The sequence below is a fragment of the Clupea harengus genome, chromosome 13 (genome assembly GCF_900700415.2).
Source record: "Clupea harengus chromosome 13, Ch_v2.0.2, whole genome shotgun sequence".
NCBI lineage: Eukaryota > Metazoa > Chordata > Actinopteri > Clupeiformes > Clupeidae > Clupea > Clupea harengus.
Genome location: NC_045164.1, coordinates 3,184,231 through 3,211,498, shown reverse-complemented (window position 1 = coordinate 3,211,498; position 27,268 = coordinate 3,184,231). Strand labels below are relative to the sequence as shown.

The 27,268-nt window shown below is 45.0% G+C and overlaps 1 protein-coding gene across 1 annotated transcript in view; it reads right to left on the bottom strand.

Annotated features, from left to right (window-relative positions):
• Nucleotides 1–9,768: 9,768 nt before the first annotated feature.
• slc30a6 (solute carrier family 30 member 6) overlaps nt 9,769–27,268 on the bottom strand; it is a 29,609-nt gene continuing 12,109 nt past the window's right edge. Inside the window, exons 5-15 of the mRNA XM_012817099.3 lie at nt 25,179–25,221; nt 23,506–23,571; nt 20,727–20,807; nt 20,140–20,175; nt 19,231–19,325; nt 15,710–15,758; nt 12,708–12,827; nt 12,326–12,428; nt 12,079–12,126; nt 11,878–11,946; nt 9,769–11,332 (exon numbers count right to left, since the gene is read on the bottom strand). Of these exons, the coding sequence (XP_012672553.1) occupies nt 10,745–11,332; nt 11,878–11,946; nt 12,079–12,126; nt 12,326–12,428; nt 12,708–12,827; nt 15,710–15,758; nt 19,231–19,325; nt 20,140–20,175; nt 20,727–20,807; nt 23,506–23,571; nt 25,179–25,221 (1,298 nt within the window). The 3' untranslated portion in view covers nt 9,769–10,744. The remainder of the gene's footprint in view (nt 11,333–11,877; nt 11,947–12,078; nt 12,127–12,325; nt 12,429–12,707; nt 12,828–15,709; nt 15,759–19,230; nt 19,326–20,139; nt 20,176–20,726; nt 20,808–23,505; nt 23,572–25,178; nt 25,222–27,268) is intronic.

Here is a 27,268-nt window from a genome sequence, read left to right as displayed (position 1 = left end):
CACGGGAGAGCTCTCCGAGGGCCCCGGAGACGACGGAGAGGGCGTTCCAGGGCGTTCCATCTATGTGTTGGCCCTTCCCATGTGTCCGAAATCGTGAAGTACGGAGTACCATATAACGGCCCTAACGGCCCTTTACATGTTTGGTGTAGACATGCAAGACAGTGCATTAACTCAACTATTTATAACGATACAACAAAATACACTTACGGACTATACAATACTAAAAGGACTTTGACACGTCTTTTTTAACTAGCATTTTATCAGTGTGTTCAACCACCAGCTGACTAATTAGTCATTCAAGCAATATTAAAATCTAATACATCTGATTAACCAAGTGCAGCTCATAATGTAATTGAAAACCAGAGAAATGTGTTTTTTTTCTTCTAATCTACATCTTTTGTCCAATGTAAATGAGAGTGAGAGAATGGATATTTTAATAGCACTGGGAAATCACAGACATTAGACAGGCACTAGTCGGCAAAACGTCATCGAATGGATCTATACTGAGAACCAATAACAAGAAGTGTGAGCGCGAAGACATGTGCAGTAATATGATCACAATGATGTCAACAGATTTATACTGCAGTCCCATTTTAAGTCTGCTATGGCTCTACAATCTTAAAAGGCACGGGATAGCATAACTGTACAGTACGTGATCACTTTAACCTGGTTTTTCTCATGCTATCCCGTGCCTTTTAAGATTGTAGAGGTGAACAGAAAATCTCAATATCACATACTAGGCAACCACATCAAGACACATGCCTGCACATATGCATGTTACACACATACATCCATCCACACACATATGGAAACACATATATGTTACACACACACACACACACACACACACACACACACACACACACACACACACACACACACACACACACACACACACACACACACACACACACAGGTATTATAACTGGGTTAAGTCTGTGATTCAGAACATTGTGACCAGCCATCACTACATTGTAGCTTTAATCCTGCTTACAAATGAGGAACAGGATTTGAGGTGGCCTCTTGACATCAGGGACAGAAGGCGCTCCACGCTTGGTCAATATGGAGCAGTGTGTCAAGACACACAGCGTATTAAAACAAATACAAGCCATTTCTTTGGAATAAGACAAATTGGTGAAAGTAGAGCAATTTTAAGACCAGATTCCATACAAATAAAAAATAAACAGATTACATTTTTTGTCCAGGAGAAACAAGCAAATAAAACTAGCTTAGTCATGCCAGACAAGGTACTAATTGCTGTTTAAATGCTTGTTCCAATTGTTGCAGTGTTCTGTATGTGTGATCTGGTATATAATAGCGATACACAGAAGCGAAACTAGGTTGTGTTTAAAAATTCAGTGCTTGATTTCATAAACAATTTAAACGTTGTCTTCATTGTCAAAATAAAAATATTATGATTACACATTATCTTTGATCAATATATTCTAAGACAATACACAATATGTGAATTCAGTGTCTGCCTCTGTATAAATTCAGCATGTATGGTATGTATGTAAAGTTTCAGTCAACTTTACGCAGACACAAATATGTCAAAGACCCTCGACAGGTTGTCCAGGTGTGCCACTCACTTACCTCAAAAGTGCCGGTTCAAAATGCCCCGCAGCACTGAAAAGGAAGGCACAAGGAGAGACATTTTTGGATCAAAATAAATTAGCAGAATACAGAGATGCATTTTCACGTAGCACTACAGCTTATGGTGCACCCAAATTAATTAAAAAAGTAACGTATAATGTATAATTTCATTAGAATAACAGCAGAGTCCTTTTTATACAGAGATACCGCAATCATGCCTTTAAGAAGACCCCTCATTTTGCCACCTTCAAGCCTTTGTATTGAACTAAACAGAGGCATCAAAATGCCATCCCAGTGTGTCCTTTTACATAGCAATCCATGCCGGTGTTCTGGAACCAGAGGCATGACGTTTAGCATAGCGTCTGGCCTGATTGATAATGTCACGTTTAAGACCAGTCGGATATTTCCAACTTGGAAAATTACACTAGAACGCCACTTCAAATCAAAGCTCCAACTCAACAAACTTGACAGAGCTTAATAGAGAGCTTGTCTATATTAAAGGTTAAAAACCTATTTAAATGTGTGGGAGAATGCATAAAGAGCCAGTGTGTCAAAATGAACAAGAAAAAAGTTGTACATAATTATTGATAGCCAGCAGATAGAAGGAAAATCTACTGATTAACTCATTTTGAAAGTCTATTCTGGGAAATATCATGTTCGAATTCCGAGTAGTCTCGAATGCGCGATAACATACCTATCGGAAATAAACTAGCCTATCTGTTACTTTCAAAAACACTGAACTTACAGGTGAACTTAGAACTTAGCTCTTGCAAGTTATGCACATTTATAGCAATATTCAGACTCAAGTTGATGTGTATCATGTACAACATGTTAGTGCTTATCATGTCGGATTTGTGTGTTCTGACAACACAGTAGTCTTGCTTTATTTTAGTTAGCTGCTAGGCTGCTAGAGGCGGAACAATGATCCCCCCCATACCTTTTACACAGGTGGAACGAGGTGAAATGAAGCCGCAGTATTCGCACTATTTGCACACACACACAAAAAAATGATTGCATCACCCTCACAGAGAACAAACCCAGTTTTATCCACAATCCACTCACTAAGCAAACTAATGTGACTGGTCTCCCTGATTTCTGAAGGTTTTTATTGTTGGATGGATTTACCACAGGCTGTGAATGCGGCTTGGTAGCATTTCAAAGCACATAAATCCCCCCTCTGGGATTTGAAGCTGAAATCACTGGACAGGAGTGACATTTCATACGAAAACAGAGTTCTGCATGAAAAGTGGAGAAGCCGTCATTTGCAGAAATCAAAGTCTCCTCACACCTTTAGGTCTGCGAGAGCTTAGGGGGTCAATCTGCCTTCTCTGAGCCTGGCTAATGCAAAGCTTTTGTGTCCCAACATGACTTCCACAAACAAACAAACAGGCACATAAATGCGGGCCACACACACACACACACCCGCGCTCTGCACCGACTCTAATCTCCAATCTAATAATTTACATTTAATCATACAACACAGAGCACCCCGACATGCCAGCGGCCAAAACCGCCCTCCCCTGCTGAGGCCCATCACGTGAGACACACGAGCACAGGGCCTGGTCTCACCCCTGCCAGAGGAATCAGCTACAACACATCCTGCTTACACAGCAGGAGAGCTTCACCTTCACGTGGGAAACTGGGCAATGGAACTGCACTGGGTTTGAGACCCTCAATGTCAATCCTCAGAAATATCTTAGTGCTAACTAATATAGTAATAACTAAGATAAGCTATTTTTTGTTGTTGTTTTGTTTGTCTTTGCCCTTTGCAAAGCGTCTTTGGGTATGTAGAAAAGCGCTATATAAAAATAATGTATTATTATTATAACAATCCAAACATATCCTAGAGCCTAGGTCAACTGTCCCAGGCAAGCAAGACTGTCCCAGGCAAGCAATACTTTTAAATGTTAGCACACAATGTACAAAATCTATCAAACATAGCATAACTATAGATGTAAGGATGTACAGAAATAATATTACAAAAATACAAAGGTGTAGAAATGCTGGTTTCTTACAGGAATTCAGATCAGCTTCTCTTTTAATTTCAAATTGGATTTCATACACTGTAGTTCAAACTGTGCAGTATACAATCAGGGTCTGACTACAACTGATATAGCAGCACATACTGTAGTGTATTTTAATTCCTCACTCTATACTTCCTCCAAAAAATGGTCACACACACAAACACGAGCAGAAGCAACGAACCAGCATTTGTCTCACTGATTGGTGTAAACTGCCATCTCGACGCTTGTTTAAGCAGCCAAGGCTCCTGGGTAGGACAGTTTAAAAATACTACCTACCAAAGAATGCATGGCTAGTGGTCTAGGCTATAGTAAAACACACACATGGACACACATACAATGTTACATACCCAAGCAGTGGTGACTAGAGGGTGTGTATGTGGGTGTGTGTTTGTGTGTTGGGGCGGGGGTTCTCTCTGTCACTGGCTGACCCAGTGGCCTGAAGGCTCCATGATGACACAAAGCGTGAGGCTCAGCCGAGCACTCAGGCAGAAACAGAGGGGGCTAAGCGCCACCGCAACAGCAGCCAGTGACGCCTGTGTCCTGGAAAGACAACGGAGAGACACTCTCCTGCATTTCCTGTTTACTTTTTTTCCCCCTCTACATCATGACTCAGAGAAAGAGAGGAGCCCGTTACAGTGGGGCGTCCTGAGACACAGGGCAACGTCTTACCTCCCACCCAGGCCAGCCGACGCCAGAGGGAGGAGGCGAGGCGAAAGGAGAGGAGGTCACTCTCAGCACTCAAAGGCTCCACTCAATCAACAGTGAAAAAAGGGCTAGTGAAGCAGTTAGGCTCTTTTGTCTTGCAGTAGCCCATGTACCCCTAATGCTGTTTCCACACTGCATGTGACCTAATGCAGCCTTCAGAACTGCACGTCAGCTCCTTTTATACTCAAGCGCCTGACCCCCTGTGGGTGCACAAAAGGAGTTAGAAAAACAGTACCAAGCGGTCTAATTGAGGGGGATTGTCCTTCCAAAATGTTCAGACAGAAGCCAAGAGGCGGCGTCTAATCTGCGTGCCGTCACAGATGTGCCGTACTTAATGTCTGGACAGCGTGCGCAGTTCACATTTATAGCCTGCCAACTTCAGCAGGCTGATTCCCGTTATGTAATGTTTACTACTCGGAGGAAAGCAGAGCTTAAATGTGCGCTTTGTGCCTCACTTCGGTCTGTCTGCACACAAGCACACCCTGCTCACAACATCGCCCCCGCACACAGACTTACACACAGCCCACTGCGGGGCATCCCATAAACACACGCTCTTCACCGCCACTTGCTACACTCTCGTCTCCACGTCAACACTCGTCAGAACCGATAAACACCCAAACTCATGAGGATGCTACAAGAATTTTTAAGGAAAACACAGAGAGAGAGAGAGAGAGAAAGAGTTAGTGAGTGAGAGGGAGGGAGGGAAACAGATAGTGAGATTAGTGAGGAATCGCCAGTTGAGGAGTGAATGGGATGACCACAGGGACTGAATGCGCGGGTGAATAAAAGTGTGGTGTGGCGCCGGATTCCTCCCAGGCCTCGTTTCTGCTCTGCTGAGCCTGTGCCCCTGACCTGAACTTGCCCAGCAGATCATTAACAGCAGAGAGGAGGAGACACTCTGTCTCTGGGGTGGGGGGAGGGGGGGGGGGGTGAAGGAGAACTAGTGTGTCTGTTTTGAGGAAGGGAGGGAAGGAGGGGGTGTTGCAACCAGGCCAGGCCAGGCAAGGCATGAAGGGTGCATTCCTCACCAGCGCTGGGGGCTTTTAGTGCCCCGGAGCTGTTCAGGTTGAGAGAGGAGAGGGACCCCCTTTCCCAAGCCAGTGACTCATCAGGCCACACCGGCAACCATCAAGCAAACATTCGTCTGCCTGACTGAGGGTGCTGTTAGCACCGCGCCACGCCTCACAAGGAGGGGTGATGTCAAAGGAGCCTTTTGACTTGCCCTCATCCATTTACCCATTTCTCCCACGAGGGAGCCCGGATTAAGTTTCTGTGGTATCGGATTCAGACAAGTATAGTCAATGTACCAGAAACGCACCCAAGTTTCCATGACCTCCCGCTGACAGCCACAGAAAGCTCAGAAAAATGTCCTGTAGAATGAAAACATGCAGCCAGGTAATCTTTAAAAACAAGAACATCCGAAAGAGACATTCGCGTTAGGCCGGGTTGACAAATTAGTCACTCTGAGAATGTTCTCAAGGTTAAACATCTTCAGGGCACAAAGAAAAATAACAGTGCTTCAATGCAAGTAACAAGGTAGATTTAGAAGTGAGGTGAGGTCAAGGTGAAATAGTAGACTCTCAACACTGAGCTGTCAAGTGCTGATGCTAAATTCTCATGCATGGAATCCTGCCAAAGAGCTTGACTTTGCAAACATTAAATTTCATTAACCACTACACACGCACCCTTAGGGAGGCAGTGATGAAAGAGAACATAGTACCGATACTTAAAAGCTATAATATGAAAGGCATACTACTAGTCAGGTCAGCACAAGCCAGAGAGACTTGATGACAAACCCTTCTGCTTTTATGCTTGCTTTTTTTCTGTTGTCCCGGCCCATCCCGAATCTAATTTTGGGCTTATCTTAAAGAAAGAAATTGTGAACCTGGGCCTTATTTTTAAATCTTTTTGGGTCTGACATTTACTAGTGATACTTACCGATCAAAATCAGTCCTGTATGATGTTAGAACAATAAAACTCACAACAGCAAAATGGCTATAAAATGGAATCTTATAAGGCAAGCATCTACGTCAAAGTAAGCTGCTTGTTTTTCGCCACTGACAGGCTCAATAATGTTATTATAAGGGTCCCACAACATGGAAAGGATCCCTACAGAGAAACACCTATATCTGTTCACCTCAATAACAGTAAAGAAACTGTAGAATTTTTTTTCTACAGTCAGTGGTTTACCTCTCTCAAGTTCCGGTCTCTAACGTAGCACCCCCACACAGTGCCTTCACGGTGGTCTTCGATTACAGGCACTGAATGCTTTGCTACATCAGAGCCAAGAAGAAGAGACAGATAAAACACTGACGGTACAAACAGTCATTTTCTACAGTTTCTCTAGTTATTGAGATGAAGAGATACAGGTGTTTCTCTGTAGGGATCCTTTAACTAAGATGGTGGAGCAAAGTGCCAATAACTCCAAGGTCATGTGTTCAATACCCAGGGAAGACATATACTAACTTTAGAAAGGAATGCCAAAGTAATACTGCCTTGGATTTTAAATCATACAGGCATAATAATCCATATATGAGTACAAGGCATCCTGTGCCTTTAAAGTACTTCTACTTTGATGAGAACATTACTAAATGCAGTAAAGAGTTAGGGTAATGACCTCTTCAAGACATGTCCCTCCAATATTAATATATTTATTCAAAAGGCTTTGAGAGGATAAAGATGAAGATTAAAAAAAAAAAAAAACACCTGGATTCAAAACGCCAACAGGTTTCATGTACACGCTTGCTCTTCAGCATTACAGGTAAGAGATATGCACCGGAGGAGGGGAGTTTTTGGCAGTGGTACCTGTTCCGTGGAGAATGTTCCTTGGTGCACTTTCAAGCTTCCTTTCATTTCATGAAATGTGACAGCTTGGCTTTCTTTTGCATCTCAGATGCTTCTGTCGGCTCCCGCACCAGCTGTGCCCCTTTTAACACCCCACCATGAGCTCCCTTCACCATCAGTTAAATCAGAGGGCATTGGACTGCAGGCATTTCGGGACAGCACATACCACTTCCCACGCAACGATGTCCGGCTTGTTTTTATAACAAATCAACAAGTGTAAAAACAATAACAGTGGTGTTCATCTGCGGGCGCTAACATAAGCTGGCAGATAAATTCTGTCAAAACACAAGGGAGGATGAAAGGGACAGGAGCATCTTCGGTCACCTCGCTGACAGATAAGAGGAAAGTAGAAGAGGAAATTTAAGTAGGCTATTTAATTTTTATATTACAGCCAATTTTAGGACAATGAAAACTTCTGACGGCAACACACACATATGAGATGGAGTGATCATAGTGGATTAAAATGAGTGATTATGTGGATCGCTATCTGAGCTTTTAGAAAATTGTTCCAAGCATGCAGCAATGCCTGTTGAGTGCCACATTAATTCATCTGAATAATGCAAATATAAAACATCCCTCCATTGCAGACAACAGCCCACATGCCAAGATTCTGTCACAAACAATTAGGGCAACTTGGACGGCCTCAGGCCTGGGAAGATGAAATAGTTCTTACTCTAGACCCCTGACAGATTTCAAAGCACATATTTGCACCTCCTCTCCTCTGTTGTCAAAGCATGAAGGTCCAGCAGTCAAGGCACATTTAAAGCCCTATAAACAAACAAGGGCAAGGCTGCCTTGACTTGGTTTACGCTCTGGGAATGATGCCTCAACTAGGACAATATTCGCTTAGAGGCTATTCCACTGACAGTTCAGCAACCAGTTGCTCCAATCCATTTTTAGATATACCTATTAATGACAATTTTCCCTGATGCCACTGGTTTTATTGAATTCTCACGAAAGCTTAACTACGTTATCGGTTCAGCAGATTAATTCATTGTTTTACATACATTTTTTACATTTTACATCCTGCCATCCAACAATTGTTAGACCTACCTTTCAGTGAAAAATAAGGTGCAAGTAAGACATCAAATTGGGATTGTAGACCATCATAATTTTCTATCACAGAAACGCGTTTCGTATTCGACCGAATCGAATTAAAAGAGCAAGTTTGTTTGGCTTTTCTAAAATGAATTTTAAAAAAAATGCGTAGGCTAGTTACAGGCTATAGTACCCTGGCCTATAGCCTAGAAAGACGTTCGAAAAAGCAAGGTGAGGGGACTCGTTACTTTCTACATTTCTTCGATAATAATAACTTCAGGCCTGTAGGCTGTAGGCATGGGTAACCTATTTTCTCTAGCTGGGTGTATGCTGCATGTTAATAACATTCGTTCGTTTCCGTTTATGGTAAATTAATCTAGAACGTTTGGAAAGTGTAGGCCTACGTATAGCCTACGAATGCGAATGAGTCAGACAATCTTTCCGCTTTGCTTTTAGGTCAACGAGGGTTGGCTTTGTCATTTCCAGAAGCAGATATCAAGATTTTGAAATGTTCACTTTTCTCACAGTTGAGGGACCTCAGGAGTAATTTGCATAATCATCTCAAGCCAATTTGGACGTTTCTCACTCACCGACTGCAAAATATTCTGGTCTCTCTCAAGGAAAACATGTTGGACAGCAAGCACTGTTTGAGGAGATGTTCGAACGCTTGGGGGAGATGGACTGTGCGTCCTGTCTGTCTTTGGGTGCATTACCTTATAATCCCCAGCGCGAGCTGCAGGTCATTGGGCTAGTCACTGCTAATTCGCAAGGAAGCGGCGATTCGCAATGAATGTTTTTCCTTTGTAAACCATAATTTGTAATCATAATTTTCGAACCACCTTGTGTATCGATATGACGAAATCCAATTCAATCGAAAATATAGAATGTATCTAAATATTTTTTAATTCTAAAATGTTTTAAACTTGATTTGCTTCCCTGAACGTCCAGTTGGGGTGGGGGGGATTTAAAGGCGCTGTTACTTTGTGCACACAATATTTTTGGAGGCGTTGTTTTAATTAGTAGACACACATTAAGACTACTGAGCACTCAAGGTTGTGCGTTTCCCTTCATGGCCTACATCAGTTGCCTTTATTACCTGTGACCAGACCAGCGTTTCCCGAAATCGTCGTTGACCAACCACTGTGGTAACCGTGGAGAGTTTTACCGACGGAAGTTGTTCAACAACGCTTTCGGTAAATCCCAGGCTGGATGTTGTTCATGAAAAACCACTCCCTCTCGTGTTCTACGGTTTAAATACTGAACGGGCTTCTTTTCACAAGGCATTTCCCCATCAACACAGAATAGGCTTAAGCTTATTTGTCAAGTATTTTTCGATGAAACATCATAATCTGAGTTGCCAAATTATTATACCTACAAAATTGTTGTGCCTATACAGAACAGTGGGTTTCCCAAAAAAGATATGAAAATAATCAATTTGTCAAAAGAATGTTATAAAATCCCCCCCCTAAACCTTCAACATTAATAAGGATGATTAGATCAATTAACAGTCAAAAACGTTAGTACATGGCCATTTTGAAAGAGGGTATACTACAGTGTAAAAATAAGCAGTGCAATTCATTTCTTTTTATTTAAATAACTCTGACACACCACATCAGTCAGAGTCATGACTTCCTTACACAGGTGAAATCTCAAGTGACCATAAACTCACTCAACATAATCGTTTGACACCGCTCCGACAAGGCAGTTTGGGAGAGCAGAGCACATTAGTGGTCCATAATAAATCTTTCGGAGAAGACCACACCACAACACTTGTGGGCAGGCATCCACCAAACACTTGACAGCGTGAATTACCACCTCATTTCACTTTAAAGCCATGTGACCTGGTACACAGTCTCTGAATACTCACTGGCTGATGGGCTATTGCACACTTGACTCAGGAAAGGTTGTGGGGCGCTAAAATTAGTATTTGTTTTAATGGCAATGTCTGCATGATTCAGAAATGTATCTGGCAAATATGATAATATGCAAATCCTCTTAAGACGTGCTTTGGTACAATGCCTTGCCAGTAGATTGGGTGGTCTGAAAATACCACCACCATTTGGGTACGGTATTATGGGGTCAAAAATAAAGACATTTTGTCATGAGGTCATATTTGCCTCTTATAATAGCAGCACTCCGATCAGACAGTTGAGCTTACATTGTCTAGTGCATGGCCACTGACCCAGGAACAGTTATTGTGATAACATTTGAGTCCTATAAGCACAAAAGTAGATTAACTCTTTCAAATACAAGTTTATGATACAAAAAAAAACACACACCCACAAAACAATCCTCTTATCCCAAAGAAATGTGAAACAGCACATTCCATAGATTTCCAATCATTCTGTGATCTCTTTAGAACAGTACAAAAAAAACATACAGTTAGAAAATCCATTAAGAGTGGAAGTCTTGGTCCCAACATAATAAATACCATAATATATCCTCTCTGAGTGTGTGCCTGACGAATCTCAGGTGATCTCCGATCAGCGACGTTCCTCGCCGATCCGTACAAAAGCGTCAGTCCCCCCTCTGCAGTCAGGTCAGGGCCTATACTGGTTCATCTGTGAGGGAGGCAGGTTGCTGCTGTATCTGTTTGGCGCTGCGCCACCGAATGAAGTCCTGTAGCCTTGCGCCGAAGACGCCCTGGCACCAACGCCAAGTCCCATCCCAAGCCCCAGCCCGCTGCCGGGCGGCGCAAAGCCCTGATTTAGCATGCCGGTGTACGGCGAGGCCCCGTACGGCAGGCCCATGCCGTAGGGCCTCTGTGGCTGAGCGCTGGGCAGCACCACCGGGTGAATGTTCTTCCCGGGCGTGTTAAAGGAGAATTCTGGGGGTGGGCTGGTGGGCTTGGCCGGGGTGGAGGTGAGCGGGTCTGACTCGTCCAGGGGCTTGTGGGAGTGGGAGTGGGAGTGGGAGTGGGGCTGGAAGCCCGGTAGGCCCCCGTAGTCAGAGGGGCTGTGGGTGGCTGCGCTGGGGAGGGCTCCAGCCACCAGGGATGGCCGGATCCAGTCATCCTTGAAAATCTGAACTGTCAGCCTGGAGACCAGTGTGGCAAGGCGGTTGGTCACGTGGGCCAGCACCATCTGCTCGTTGGCATCGCGGCGGATGCGGACATGGACGGAACCGGCCTAGAAAGTAGAGGAGAAAGACAGAGTGAGACAGACAGACAGACACATACAGACAGACAGACACATATGGAGTGAGGAAAGTAGAAGCACCTCCGCCTGTTTCATTAACAACAGCCTGCCTCTCTACAATAGCTGTGGACAGTGGAGTAAAACAAACAAAAAACCAAACAAAAAGAAAGTGGGCCAAGTTTATTTCAGGGCATTTTATTATGAGTATGCAAAAAAAATAAAAAAAGTTAAAACTAGGACAATGAATTGCTGAAGTTGAATGGAAAGCTTAGCGGCAGCTGATTCCAGCTTGGAAAAGCTCATCTGACTGGAAGCGAGGGGGAAAACCATATGTTACAGGTCAGAGAGGCTTTCGTGGAATGCTTCACTTGACGCAACTGAAATTTGTATCACACAATCCGACTTAGTTTACCAACACACTACTTCTTAAAGACATCTATGGACCTTATTTTCTTGGCAGTTTCATTTTTAAATACATTAAATAACTGGTGTTACAGTGGCACTACAGGTAAGTGAGTGGAGGAGAGTTAGCATACCAGAGAGCCAAAGCCAATGCTCCAGAAGTGTTCATTCCGCACCTCCAGGACCCCATCTAAAGTGGACACCTGTCAAGAGACCCAACTCACAGCTGATGACATGAAGATAACCTACCTATCTAACATTTCATGTTCCATTTTCAGCAAAGTCCTTTTTCACAGTGTGCATAGAGAGGACCATAGACCGCAGAGACTACTCACCTCACGGAGCAGTTTGTCCAGCTGCCCTATGACGTGAGATGGAGTTGTCTGGAGGGATGAAAAAGTAAATGAACGTTGATCTACAAGTACTCAATGTATGTACCCCAAATACGTGAATGTACATAATACACAAAGTCTGTTTCTTCAACATTAAGTACACAGCAGTTATAATATATCACTATTAACGTTTGGTTTGGGGATACCGAGGACAGACCACCTGGATGGAGATTATGTTAAGTACACAAACCTGAAGAAGCACCTTCCCGCTGTATACGCTCATGGGGTACATGGTGCCAAAGGTCATGAGAGCAATGGCCACAGCTGAGGCCGTGTCAACTGCATTATAATTACTGCAATCAGAGAGAGAGGGCCGCGGTTAAGCATGACTCAGATCAACACAAATGTAAGACATTCAAAAAATGTACGACGGGAGATCTGTCTGAAATGTGTTTCTGAGTGAAAAAACTAATTCGATTTACAGTAACACTGAAAAACATGAACCAAGCTGCTGTGGCATGGCAGTCTGTATCATGAGATCCGTGAGGAGGAGCAAGTGTGTGGCGGTGGTGATCTGGAGAGTGTGAGAATAATGAAGTGCCTGGGAGGCAGAAGTGGAGGCTTGCACTCACTTGATCTCGATGAGCGTGTAGGTGATGCCCAGCGCCAGGGCTCCAGCCAGGTTAATCAGGACGAAGGGATTCATGCGGGGCAGGAGGACACTGCTCAAACCGGGGATGATCCCACACACGCTATTAAAAACACACAGACACACGCACGCACGCACACACACAAACACACCAAGGTTAATATCGTCAATTAAAACAAAAACTAATGGTTTTGAGGCATTTTCGTAAACTGAAACTAAATAATTTATTTACCCAAAGAAAATGTTAAACTAAACTAAACTAACAATGGTTACAAAAAAAAACTAAACACATTTTTGTATCCATTCCAGGTGGCAGGTGTCACACTCAACCTTAAGGCAATATAGCATGTCAGGACCTACACACTAATGGAAGTAGGTCTTATTATCAAGTGAAGAAGTCAGAAATGGCAGGAGTCCCGTATGGGACTATTTCGAATGTAATTCAATTCAGATTGAACAATCATATTGATTTTGAAAATGGAAAACTATTATAACCTTGACACACACACGCACTTAATAATCCCCAACAAGCAGGTTCTGTTCCTGACACATTCAATATTTACTCCAGTCAACCAAGTGTGTACAGTCACAGGCCACGACACCAGCAGAACATCTGGCAAGAGAAGAGCTGTTGGAAAAAACTCCTCTCCCAGTCCTGTCCCGAGCCGTCCAAAGAGAGAACGCTTAACCCCTCATTAGGTCATTTCAGCTGTACACTGATAAGACCAGCCTTTTGTACATACAATTGAGTTGACCCAGCGGACCCTCACTAACAGCCTTTGTTCTCCAATTAAACTCAGTCGCCAGCAGTGATGTGATTCATGCTACAATGGGCAAAGAAACTGTTTTCTAACTTTGGGTCTAGATGTTGTTTCTGATTTTCCATTGTTCAGAAAGGATGGGCTATATTCAGAGACAGACCTAAATTCTCATAAAATAATAATTGGGGGGAGTGGAAGAGGAGGTGCAGCGTGCGGCTACCTTCGGCTGCGGCCCAGTCACAACAACCATGAAACATTAATACGGAGGGAACGGGGAGGTTTGTGAAAGTAATGTATTGTTCTGATTTGGAGCCGTCACCCCCCCGGCCCACTGAACAGCTGCCTCGCCAGAGGTCTGGGAGGCTCCTGGTCTGCACGGCTAGTGTGTGATGCAACGTGATGAACTGTTAAAAGCAGATGGGTGCTGTCAAAGTGCCGGGGCGTGCATCAGCAGACAGAAGAGAGGCATGGAGAGAGAGAGAGAGAGAGAGAGAGAGAGAGAGAGAGAGAGAGAGAGAGAGAGAGAGAGATGAAGGGATACTGGATAGACCAAACAGGCCAAACTGTACTTCAGGATCCATCTATAGAGCGGTATCCTAAATCTCTGGGGAAAACACTTCTCATGGACAGTGGCTCCTGAAAGTCAGCATGTGCGCCAAAACATGACAGCCTGCAAAATCCTTCTCTGCTTTCAGTCATAAGTAATACAGGTCAGGCACTGTGCATTTGCAATAAGTAAGTAGAAAGTAGTCTTTTTCTGGCTTCAAAAAATGTTATCCTTGAAATGACGCATTAAACATGAACTACACACAATCATGTAAAAAGCTTTCAAACTGATCAAAAGCTCCAAGCTGGGGTACTAAACATTCAGCTCTTATGGAGTCACTTTCTTCCTCTTGTCTCTCCCATTCTCCTTTCAAAGCCAGACACTTTTTTTGGACGTGAGGGGAATGGGTAGGGTTGTGTGGTGGTGGAGGGGAAGCAGGCAGGATTTATAATCTCCATAATCTGATAATCTCCCTGGTGCATTGATATAATTTGAGGCGGAACAGAGCTGTGCGATTCCCTCCCTGTGCTTGTTGTCGAGCGCAGGGGCCAAAGCCCTCCGTGGTGTTGTCAGAGCGGCTCCTGGACTGTGTTTTAATCCGCCGCTCAGAGATGGAAAATGTAGGCTTAAGAGAGGACAAACAAACACCTGATATTATGTCTGGTGCTTCCAAACAAGGGCCTGAGACTGCACCACTGAATAGGAGAGGTTATATAATGTTTGCTCCCAAATAAGATAAAGCTGAGGGTAAGGAGTACACACATACACAACATGATTACTTAGGATTAAAAAAAAAAATCTACCAGGAAGAAAAAAGAAAAAGAAAACATGAAATACAAACTGAAAGATGGGGTCATCCTGTGAAAATCATCAATCCACTCCATTACCTTAGATATGGTTGCCTAATGCAACCTCCATGCTGCAGTACTGTCTAGCGCAATATAGCGGGCAAAAGCACTTTCTAAAGAGAGCACAGACATCCATTGTGGAAATAGATGAAGACCCCTTTAGCTAAGAAGGTCTTAATCTTTGTCATGTTGATAAGTCGCCTCGTCCAAACGGCACATCCAGGAGCCATGGGGGTCACACTGTCAGTTACAGGAGCTATAGGGCGCACAATGATCTCCTGCACAGTTTGGAGCTGAAACGCTATGCCTGCATGCCCATCCATTATTCACACAATCCAATGAAGTGATTCATAATGTCGCTGCTCAGAGAGGCACGACAGGAGAGGGACCCTCCCAGGACCCAGGAGAAGGGCCATAGGCAATAAGGTGTGTGTGTGTGTGTGTGTGTGTGTGTGTGTGTGTGTGTGTGTGTGTGTGTGTGTGTGCGTGTGTGTGTGTGTGTGCGCGAGTGGGTGGGTGTGGGTGTTGGGTGCAGGCATTACTGTATGGCTGACAAATTGGTCACATGAACAGCCATCGCTCATAAATACCAACTAGTGACTTCAGACAAAAGCTAAACGATACGCTACGGAGGATTTTATAAATCAAATGCTGAATTGCAGATTTTGCTTAGACCCTGATCTCATTTCTTTGATCTGAAAGGTGACTGTTTTTTCCTTGTAAATAAGTCATAATTTGAAACAAACGTGTGCGAAACAGTCCACTCATCTGTTTTAAGATGACGGAGGATCAATACTGGTGGGGATGACTCATTGAAAGGGGATCTTACCTTCGACTCAGGTCAGCAACATGCTCCTGTAGCCAACTGGTGCTGGCAGCTGTTGGAGGGAGAGAGAGAGAGGGAGAGAGAGAGAGAGAGAGAGAGAGAGAGAGAGAGAGAAAGGGAGAGAGATGTTAGATATCCAGCATCGACTTCACCCCACTCCGACCTACGCCTTGCATCAGCGGACACCCGAACACACACACACACACACACACACACACACACACACACACACACACACACACACACGGTGACACCAGTAACAGGAGCCCTAGTGCCATTTGATCAGGCTGGGGCCACGGGCCACCCTTGTGACTGCAGTACCCGCGGGTGTGAATAACCGACCCTCGGGCCAATCAGGATGGGTCAGATCCACAGCCATCTGCATCTTCACCTGTCACCAGCAAAGAGGCAAATCTATTCTTCTCCCCCCTCTTCATTTTATCTCTCTCTATCACACTCTAAAAACATGTGTACATTAAAACAGAGGTTTCATCCATGTCAAAATGGGGCTACTTGCACAAAAACTTTTATTTTTGAAGTATGACACTTTAACAACTTCATGAGCGTATCCATTGTGTTCTCCTGGTCGCAGAACTGACGCCTATATGAGCGTATCCATTGTGTTCTCCTGGTCGCAGAACTGACGCCTATATGAGCGTATCCATTGGGTTCTCCTGGTCGCAGAACTGACGCCTATATGAGCGTATCCATTGTGTTCTCCTGGTCGCAGAACTGACGCCTATATGAGCGTATCCATTGGGTTCTCCTGGTCGCAGAACTGACGCCTATATGAGCGTATCCATTGGGTTCTCCTGGTCGCAGAACTGACGCCTATATGAGCGTATCCATTGGGTTCTCCTGGTCGCAGAACTGACGCCTATATGAGCGTATCCATTGGGTTCTCCTGGTCACAGAACTGACGCCTATATGAGCGTATCCATTGGGTTCTCCTGGTCGCAGAACTCTTCTCGGGCCCCAGTGCTTTAGAGGGATTTACTTCAGACACAGGGAATAATGCTACTCTACTCACAAGCACACATGCAAAGATTTTCAGATAAAAAATAAATAAAAAATTATAAATAGTTTGCTTCGTTCCACCCAGGTCATCCAACAGTCAAAAAAGGTTGTATTCGTCAATCTGCTTAACCCGGCGGAGGAACAAAAAAATAAAACTATGTGCACTGCTAATTACATCATGGATAGCAACTTAAAAGGAAGTGCACATGACTGAGACTGAGCGGCGCGGGTGATGCAGCAGTCTGAGACCCCAGGGGCACCACAGTCTGGAAGTCATCTTATGTAATGTGGCGGAGTGGGTAACACTGCATGTATGTGTGCCGCATACATGCAGTGCGCTGTTGTTTATCGGAGTGTCTGCTTAGGGCTTGAGTTCGGCAAAAATGAAGACAGAGTTCTGTTCAACAGGTAGGTTGTAATAAAACAGTTTCGAAAAGCAAAAGGGTAGGTCATTGTGTGTATGTGTATATGGCTGAAACTACAGAACATTTCACAAAGAGGCATAATGCTGTCTGTTTTTTTAGTACTTGCATTCTTCTGGATTAAGCACTGAAGACCACCCAGTGAGAGTCCATGTGATATGATGGCCTTCTGCTATGTATTTATATTCAGATGCAGTTCAGATGCTTTACTGAATCCCGCTACCCGTTTCAACCAAATTTATGCCAGAATTTCGGAATGGCTAGATACAGAGATAAGATTATCAGGGCAACGCGCAGTCATATTACCAAACCCGTGCTTCCAAATGTCACAGACCAGTCCTGCACAGAAACAAGTGTAATCCTGGAAACCACATATTTAAAGAGGGGCTGTAAAGATGACTCTTCCCATGCTGTGTCACTGTGATTCTTTTGATCAGGTATCAATCACAACACCAAGTGGGCTAGATGGGATCTGTGACATATGGCGTCCTCAAGGCACCTTGCTAATCTAACCTCTCCATCACCCCCACTATCTCCCCTCCCCTCCCCTCCCCTCCCCTTCCCTCTTCTGCCTCGGGGTGCAAAGTGCCTACAGCTTGGTAGAGTCCCATCATTATTAAGTGACATTTGGGGACAGGTAGCTTTTCATACATCTTTGATGTCTTACCTCCAACACTTGAGGGGACAGGGTCACTACATGAACATGAATCTTAATTCCATGCTTGCAGCCATGTCCAATCGGTCAGTACAGTAGTCAGTGTTGCAACTACTCAATATGGCTTTGCAAGATTATTTTCTCTTAATGTTCGAGACAGGACAGCCACAACACCTACTAATCTAAGCACACTGCTGTAAAGAGATTAATTACATAGGAGGACAGAGCCAATTAGCCAACCTTAAGACGGGACATAGACCAAATGGCCCCATCTGGAGATGTCAAGGCCCCACTGACGTATCAGAGCCCTCCGGTCAATAGAGACTTAGGAGAGCCATAAACATTTACAATTGTTTGGATTTTACAGTCAACCGCAAACAAACACACTCATGATAAGCTATCTATTCCACTGCCTGCTGTGTCAGTCAGTCAGTCATAGCAGAGGAAATGATGATAAATAATAAAAAATGATAATAAAATCAATGTAAGAATGCCATCATTCTTCACTGAGGGGTGGGGGTGGTGGCATAAATGTCCAGTATATACCCACCCAAATGATCACAAAAACACACAGAGAACTAGGTTATGTAAACCCTAAGGCCTTGTTATATGTCCCAGCCCAACCATTTCGGAGTTCACGTCAGGATGTGTGCGCAGTCGAGGTTCACCTTGTTTCGCTTTCAAACAAGTCACCAGATGCTACTGTACAAGCCGTCACCGCTGCTCTCTAGGAAAGATGAGCAGTGGCCTGCGTTTTGGGGCCGAAATCCCGATGGGTCTTTGCAGAGAGAAATTGTTCAAAAGAGGGGATTTCTTTTTTTTTTTTCTCCTTTATCTTTTTTTTTCTTTCAGAGGCAACCTGGGATTTACATGTCTGCTGCAGACAATCAGGCCTGAGCCTCTCTAACCACTATGAGTGTGAGCGTGAAGGGATTTAGTCTGGCGGATGACAACACGCACCTGGCCTCCCCCTGCAGGCCAGCCCCCACCATCTGGGGCTACAAAGCCCTCTGCTGGCCACACGGAGGAAGGGCAGCAAGATGCAGAGGGCCACGGAAGAGCTGAGCCAGCCCAGTTACGGTGAACAGCAGCGATTATATGAATCTGAACTTTTACAACGGGTGGAGAAAATGGCCGTTGGAGACACACATCCATTGGTGTTGAAATACTATTCTTTGCCGACGCAAAACAAGACATCAGTAGGACGCCTGCATTACTGAGAAATACTGACCCGACTACCAGGACAAAAATACCATCATCCTAAAGATAGCTACTTCACCACTTCACTACTTCAAATTCACACCAATACCAGCTTAATATGCTGCTTTATTAATTCAGAATATAACATTTTAAAATCAGGGGGGTGAGAACACATTAAACATGATGCCACTACTTCAGACTGGTATATGGCTACGCAGGAGCAAGCCTACCTTCTGAGACGAACACGAAGGGCTTGTTCTTCACGGACAGCAGGGTGAGCAGGTTAAAGAACAGAGCCACAAAGGTCCCCACCAAGAGCCGGCCCCTGCAGAGTGACAGGAGAGTCATCAAAACCTGCTACACACTTTTCTGTGTGTGTGTGTGCGTGCGTGCGTGCGTGCGTGCGTGCGTGCGTGCGTGCGTGCGTGCGTGCGTGCGTGCGTGCGTGCGTGCGTGCGTGCGTGCGTGCGTGCGTGTAAAAAACACTACAAACACAGCTTCGTAAGTGTCGCTAATGCCGAGTCGGATTTGTGTGCCGGAGAGGCCAACTGGACATGGCAGCCGACACAGAGGCATGGCCTCGGAGACAGAGCTGTCCACATGTGGATTCTGTACGGCCCAGCAGCTGATTATCTGGAGGCACTCGAGCATGACGGCCATAATGGCATTTCAGACGCCCCTGATTCTCAGCTTGCCAACGCTCCCCGGGAGTTTGGAGAAAGTAATCAGGTTGAGGGGGCAGCTTTAAATCCACCTTGTTTGGGGTCCGAACAAATGAAAATACATCATAAACAACTATTAATCTGTGGCTCGGTGATGGAAGGTGGGGAATAGCACAATGAGGGATTGCGGGGATGATTAGCTGGAAATCCCATTTCGGGAGTTTAGTAGCTAAGTCCTGAGGATGAAGACTGGGCCCAGCTGTAACACTAATGCTGTTGTTGTCGCTCCGGGATGTGTGTGTGCGTACGTGTGTGTTGTAGCTTCATGAACCAAACTATGGTGTTTGAAGTGAGTGACATTGCATATTGCATACTGCATTCTGGATGTGTGTGTGTGTGTGGTGAGAGAGTGTTAGGCCAATGTAGAGATATTGGCTGTGTGTGGGGATTGCTGTGTGTTTGGCATTCTGTACTTACGTGTGCACCTCTGGCTGCTCCACAAAGCGCTCAAAACTAAGAAAGGAGGGTAAAAGAGAGAGAGAGAGAGAGAGAGAGGGAGGAGGGGTTACTGACAAAGCAGCTGTTTGAATGAGTGCCACATTTTTGATTCAGTCTTAAATTGTATTACAGCAACACATTTGGCTCTGGAACTGACACTCCAGTGCTTCTGTAATACCCCTCACACTCTGCTGCATCCCTGTTCCCCCCACCCCTCTGTGTGTGTGCGTGTGCGAGTTGACCGCCAGGTAAACCCCGCTCTGGGCGTGGCAGCTAAAGGCCATCATAAACATTCCCACAACTGTGAAATATTAATGGCCTCCGTATACACCCAGTCTCCCCTACTTACTTCTCACACACACACACACTCTTTTGCTGTCCCCTAGTCTCTCATTCTCCCGCTCACACACACATACAGGCTCTCATTCTCCTGCTCTCTCTCTCACACACACACACACACACACACACACACACACACACACACACACACACACACACACACACACACACACACACACACACACACACACACACACACACACACCAAAAGTCTTTCTCCCACTCACCTCTCCTTCAGGATAAAGAGTGCACCCAATTGAACCAGCACAGTTGCTGCAAAGACAGCCAACACTTCAAGCCGCTCAAACCTGAAAGACACACACAGCATGAAAAACACCCAAGCAAGTTTCCCCACAATACAAATAAACATGCTCACAAACATCATAAAAAATACTCGATAATCGTTCTCGATCATCTTAACCTCAATAAAAAAACAAATCATGCTGACAAAATACAAATAAGAATTTAAACATAACAATCCATATTGCTGGGTTTAGAGAGCATGGTGCAAATCCGGTGTTTGGAGCCATGTTCTGTGGCTAATGGGATTGACCAGGTTAATGGCGGTTCAGGTTTAATCCAGAAAGCTCTGACATCCATTTGGTGCATTAACCAACCAAACCCTTGACCACTACCCTGACCGCAAGCAAGCCTGCCTGTCTAACCTCAATTCCCCTTTGAAGGAGAGCACACACACACACACACACACAAAAACACAAAAACACGCACGCACACACACACACACACACACACACACACACACACAATATGTCCACACACAAACAAACACTGGCTGCTGTTGTTCAGTGGTGGCTATGGTCGGTCACAGTTTGTATATTACTGAAAATGTCCCCTCCCCTGTCATCTCTGGGAACAATCAATAACTAGTCTAGCACAGAGGTCTCTGTGTGTGTGTGTGTGTGTGCGTGTGTGTGTGTATGTATGTGGAGGGGGTGGGGTTGACGAGGGGGGAGGATATTTATGTCTGTGTGTGTCTGCGCTTCTTCCCACATCGAAGCACCCCAGGTGTATTTGCGGCTCAATAACCGTTCCGAATGGAGCCAAATGATTTGTTTGGCAAACAGAACACGCCAATCCAATTTTCAGCCTGAGACAGGCAGTGGGGGAGCACGAGGCAGGAGCAGTATGTCTGCCTCTCATCGCCAAGCGCACACCCATGTGTCAGCGGGTCACCCCGTGTTTACCAGCAGCAACAAAAGCCCCTCCGGCTGTACCCAAACAAGGCTTGAAACAAAGGCTTAGGACCGCAGAGCCGCGCCCTGGCCAAGGCTCAGGGCCACGCTGGCAGGAACGTGCCTCGCAGCAGTACCCAGATCCATAGGGTTGGGGGCGGGGGGGCAGTGGTGGTTGGAGGGGTGGGAGCAGGGGGGTGGGAGAGGCAGCAGGGAGGGTACCAACTGACTGTCTGCTGTACGCTCCCCAAACATCACCACCATCATCATCCCAGGCAAACGGGCCGTCAATAGCAGACAACAATAAGGTCTTTTGAGGGGGTTGTTATTTGGATGATTATTGCTGGTGGTTTATTTTGCGTCTGCTGCATAGCGGGAGAGAAGCAGGACAGAGGCGGAGGGATCTCGGCTTGGCGCAGCGCAGCACGGGGCAGCTCGCGTACGAGATAATCTGCGCTGCGTATATACTAGCGAGCGACTGAGTGAGGGAGGGAAGGCTGAGGCTGAGCTGACCCTTTGTGCTGGCCCACTGAGCACATTAAGGCCAAGTGGAGCTGAAAAGCAGCTTTCCATGCAATAACCACGCCGCAACACCCCGGGGTCAAGGGAGCCAGCCAAACACAGAGCCGGCTCGGTCCCTGAGAAAACTACGCCATCAATACGGGCCTTGGCCATATCAACAAAGCCAGCCCCGCTGAGCCTGATAGGAACAACACACACACACACACACACACACACACACACACAAACATACGGACGCACCTGCGCACTAACACACCCACGCTCATACTCCTCGGCTAATCAACGTGGTCGCAGAATTAGTCTGCAAATATAGTCCTACTGAGTTTAATATAGATCAAGAAGCCATTGGAACACCTACGTGCTGAATTGACATAATCACCTCAGCTGACCAACATTACCACCTACAGTAAGTCATGCTGTACTACAAGCAATATTCATCGACTGATCTTTTAGTATGCTAATATATAGCATATATAGCAAGTATATGTTGTATACATAATATACATATATATATATATATATATATATATATATATATATATAAATATGTAAATATATAACACTTGGACTGCTGGACTTATTGCATTTACTTGCAAAAAAGTTTCAAAATATTGACATATTCATTTGCAAATGTGTAGTAAATCTAGGACAGAGACTCGCATGTTTATTATACTAACAGTAGAGGTCCTCTTGACCTGATTTTTCGGACTCATCATTGACGCTTGAGGTTTGCTCAAGCCACAGCCAAAAATGTGTGGTTGCAGTTTGGGCCAGAGGATGTATTAACACAATGTTAATTCTTGTAGGTCACACCAAGCAGTTAAATCAAGCCCTTTGCTCTACTTTAGAATTGTTATGCTAAGGAGAACACACACACACACACTTGCAATCACAAGTAAAGACACAAAATTCTTGGTAAATGTGTTGCTTGATAGCAACTTCATGTTTGTTTGGCAACTCCACATACAGAAACTAAAGGAGATATTAAAAACATCAAAGAGCTAGTCAAATGGCCCAGATTGGGAATGACTGCTAGCATCATGTAAAAACAATTACTACATAAATATCAGGGCGAGAGTTTGTGTCTGTCTCTGTCTATGCGTTTGTGTGTTTTTAAGTTTGATTAAGCCAAGTTCAGAGGTTGTCAGAAACAAACTTGGACAGAACATTTACGACAAGAACGGCCATAATTGACATGCAACAAGAAATTGTGATTGTGATTCACCGTTTGAAATGTTTGAACTTTTCATTGTCCACTAATTTGTTCTCTTCTCACTGTTAGTTTACTTACCCAAAGGAATAGGACTGACTGGGCTTCTTCATAGCCACCCAGGAGCTTAGGAGACAGGTGATCAGACTAGGAGGGGAGGCACAAAGAACAGAAAGTTAAAAGCACGCTCATTACAGAATGTACTCTCCCACACAGTGAACACTAGGGGTAACAGTACAGTGGGCCCACGGGTAATGGTACGGTTTCGGTTTTCGTTTTCGTTTTCACCTGTTTTCGCAACCGTGTGAATGGGGTCTCACTCTCCCCGCTTCAGGTTTGCCATGCCCTTAACTTACTGACACAGCATTCACACCTACGCGTTGGAATGCGTTGATCCGTCAGGGTTGACGGATCCCCATTCACATTGAATGGGGTGACGTCATCCTTTGCCGAACTGAATTGTGGCTCCGTTGTTCTCGAGAGGCAATGCATGCGTCAGCCAATCAAATTGCCTTTCATGCATAACTGACAGCACAGGCGCTAGCCAATCAGATCCCGTATATGCTCACGTCTAAAAAGCGGCAAGCTCTAAAAAAAAAAGATGGCGACCAAACTCCGTAGATGTTCGTATTTGTACCTAGAAGTTGTTTGTTTGACTTTTTTTTGCTTAGATTTTTTCAAAGTTACCGAGAAAGACACTGTACAATGTAAAAACCCCTTTATTGTAACTGAAAAATACATCTGATAGGATTTGCGAGGTGTGTGAGCACCCTACCTAATGTTAGCATGCTACTGCTTACAAGGTAAGCAGCTTGCTAGTGGCGTGATTGGTTTGTTGACCTGTCAATCGCACTATAACGTCTCTGGTATCAACAGAACCCCACGCGCCAGACTCCTCCTCCGCCATCCGTTGGCGCAACGCATTCCAACGCGTAGGTGTGAATGCTGCCTGACACTTCCAGGTGCCTGGTCTAACACACCTGTGGCTAATTGGACCTCGTTTCTTCCCTGTGCCTGGTCACACACCTGTGTCTAATTGGACCTCATCAGTGCCTGTGGTAAACCGCGCTCTGAAGAACATTCAGTGCTGGATTATCTCTTCGCTTGCCTGGACACCTCTCTTGCCACGTCTTCCTGTTGCATTCCCCCTGCCTGTCTGTTTGCCTGGATTCCTTTGGATTTTGGATTGAACCCTTTATGGGGTTTTTTGGACTGTGCATCTAGCCCTGGCCTGGCCTGGCCTGTGAGTTTTTATGTTGCTGTCTTATGCTGCCTGCCATGCCTCATTGAGATCCCCATGTTTTGTATCTTCTGAGCTTTGCTGTTTTTTCTGTTGGATCTCCTGCCTCTGTTTTTTTAAAGACATTCATACTGCTGAAAGGTTTATTAAAATACTCCTTTTGAAGATACTTAGTTGCCTTTGTCTGCTTTTGATTCCAAACCTGTTTTACTCGGCCTCAGCCGTCGTGACAATTAACAGGTCAGAGTCTTACGATGGAGCACTACCGACATTTGTGTTATTATTTTTTTTCTTATTGACAATATGCCTGTATTTGAGTGCATTAACTGATACAGAAACAATTATGGCCAATAAGGCACTGTTGGCTGTTTAAATTTAATGAAAAAAAAAAAAGTGAAATGTTTGTTTTGTTTCCCTGCTGTACTGAAAAAACATACCAAACCGTGACCCCAAAACCAAGGTACATAGCGAACCGTGATTTTTGTGTACCGTTACAGCCCTACAATCTACTCACCTGAAGAGATCAAAGATGGTGAGGTATGTGTATGCTGTTAAGGCTGAAATGACACAAAAACAAACACATTAACAATGAGAATAAACGTATACACGCACTAATAATTTAACACTTATTACATATTGTCCAAGTATACATCCTACCACATTTAACACATTACCATTGTAAACATTAAGTAGTAGGCGTGAGAATTTCAGTATAACAACATTCAACAATGTTGAGTAACACTGTTATACACAATAAATGGATATCGAGTCCTGGTTCACATGTAGACTCCAGTTTCAGTGAGTTGTTGAATGATGCTGAGTGATATTTATGTGTCTACCTATTTCTTCTAAGCTCTAATGATTCACCAGTGAGAGACCATGCCAGCCAGGCCAAGCACCCATCCTGGCCCTCGCCTGCAGTATTACCCCATCCTATACAAAGTCATCTTTGATGTGCAAAGTCATTTTTTATCGCCTAAAACACAGGCCTGACTGATATTAAGGAAGAAAGACGACTGTTCTCGGATCACCTCGATGTGTGCGCGTGTAGAAATATGATGAGGTTCATCACCAAAAACAGAGACGAAGCAGATTTTGGTGTCCCTGTCTGCCATGGCGTTCCACCCCACTTGTCTAGCAGCAATAAGGCGGGCTTGAAGCCAAAGGATGGCGGGAACATACTCATAAAACTGGAGAACACCACCCTATCGTTCCCCATTCTTCCCAGCCCCGTGTCCCAGCGGAGTCCTAAGGCCCAATCCTGTAGCATATTGTGCGTAGATTAAAGTAATTTGTGTATGTTTACAGACCTGATCAATGGGAGATAAAAGAGGAGCTGTGCGGAGGGTGGACGGGCAGGCGGCAGGCGTAAGCGGAGACGAGCTGGGCCGGACCAGCCCGGGCCCCGAGGGGAGCGTACTCGCTCCGGCTGAATATTTCATTACGTCTGCTGGGCAACAGCGCTGAAATAAACATATGTGTCTGACTGATCAGTTTTACTCTCCATGCCTGGTGCCCCCCACAACCCTGCCTCCGCCCCCCACTCCGCCTCTATCCCCAATGCCCTCTCAGGCTCTCCTTTGCATCCTCAGGGACTTCAACACGCTCCCATTAAAAGACATTAAGTGCTGGCTGGTTATTGGGAGCATAAGCAAAAAGTTAAGGATGGCCTGGAAGCAGTGGAACTCTTCTCTCTTCCTGAAGGGCCGCCGGTGAGTATCACCTTTCCAGAGGGGGGGGGGGGGGGTGTCTCAGAACCACAGAACTGTATTTTCAGGGGCGAGGGAGAAAGGGGGAAGATTTGCAAACTGCAGCACTCCGCTGTCATTGAGTTCTGCAACACACATCGACCGGCCCGGCTTCTCGGGTGTCTGTCGACGTGGCATATTAAATACAATAGATCGCTCCATATGTAAACTAAAAGCTTTTATTGACTGACTACACAGCAACACCTGGCGGGGGAAATAGGAGACTCAGAGAGGATGCGGCCGGATTGGGGGGGTTCAGGCTGGAGGCCCCCTCCTCTCTCTGCTGACATGAGCTGCTGGGGCGTAAGCTGAGAACCTGCCGATGCGGCTGCCGCCCAGACTGGCCCATCAACAGAATGCACACAAAGAGGAGTGGGGGGGGGTATGGGATAATCACAACTTCATCACTAATGGATCAAGGGACACTGCTAAGTGGGGGGCTAAATCACAGATCTGTGTCAGTGACTATAAGCTATGGTATGCATGACAAACACAGATAAATGTTGTCAATACTGCTGCTAAATGATGACAAGATGACGACAACCAGTTACAGTAAACGACATAGAAGATGCACCTTAGAGACGTCTATCCCCTCCTGACACATCAGGCAGACATTCAAAATCACAACCATGTTTTAACAACAAGCTAAGGCTCACACCTTTAATGAAATATATGAACATGGTTCAAACAGGAAATCAAAGTTTAGACTGATGTTATCAACATCCCCAGGTGCTAGAAACATGAATCTAATAAGACTAAGGACTAGCGATAGTAGTTAGTCAACCTAGTTGCTAAGATCCAAGAGCACTTTCTGAGGTGGCATTGGATATGTCTGGCATGGCGATGCTACCTTTGA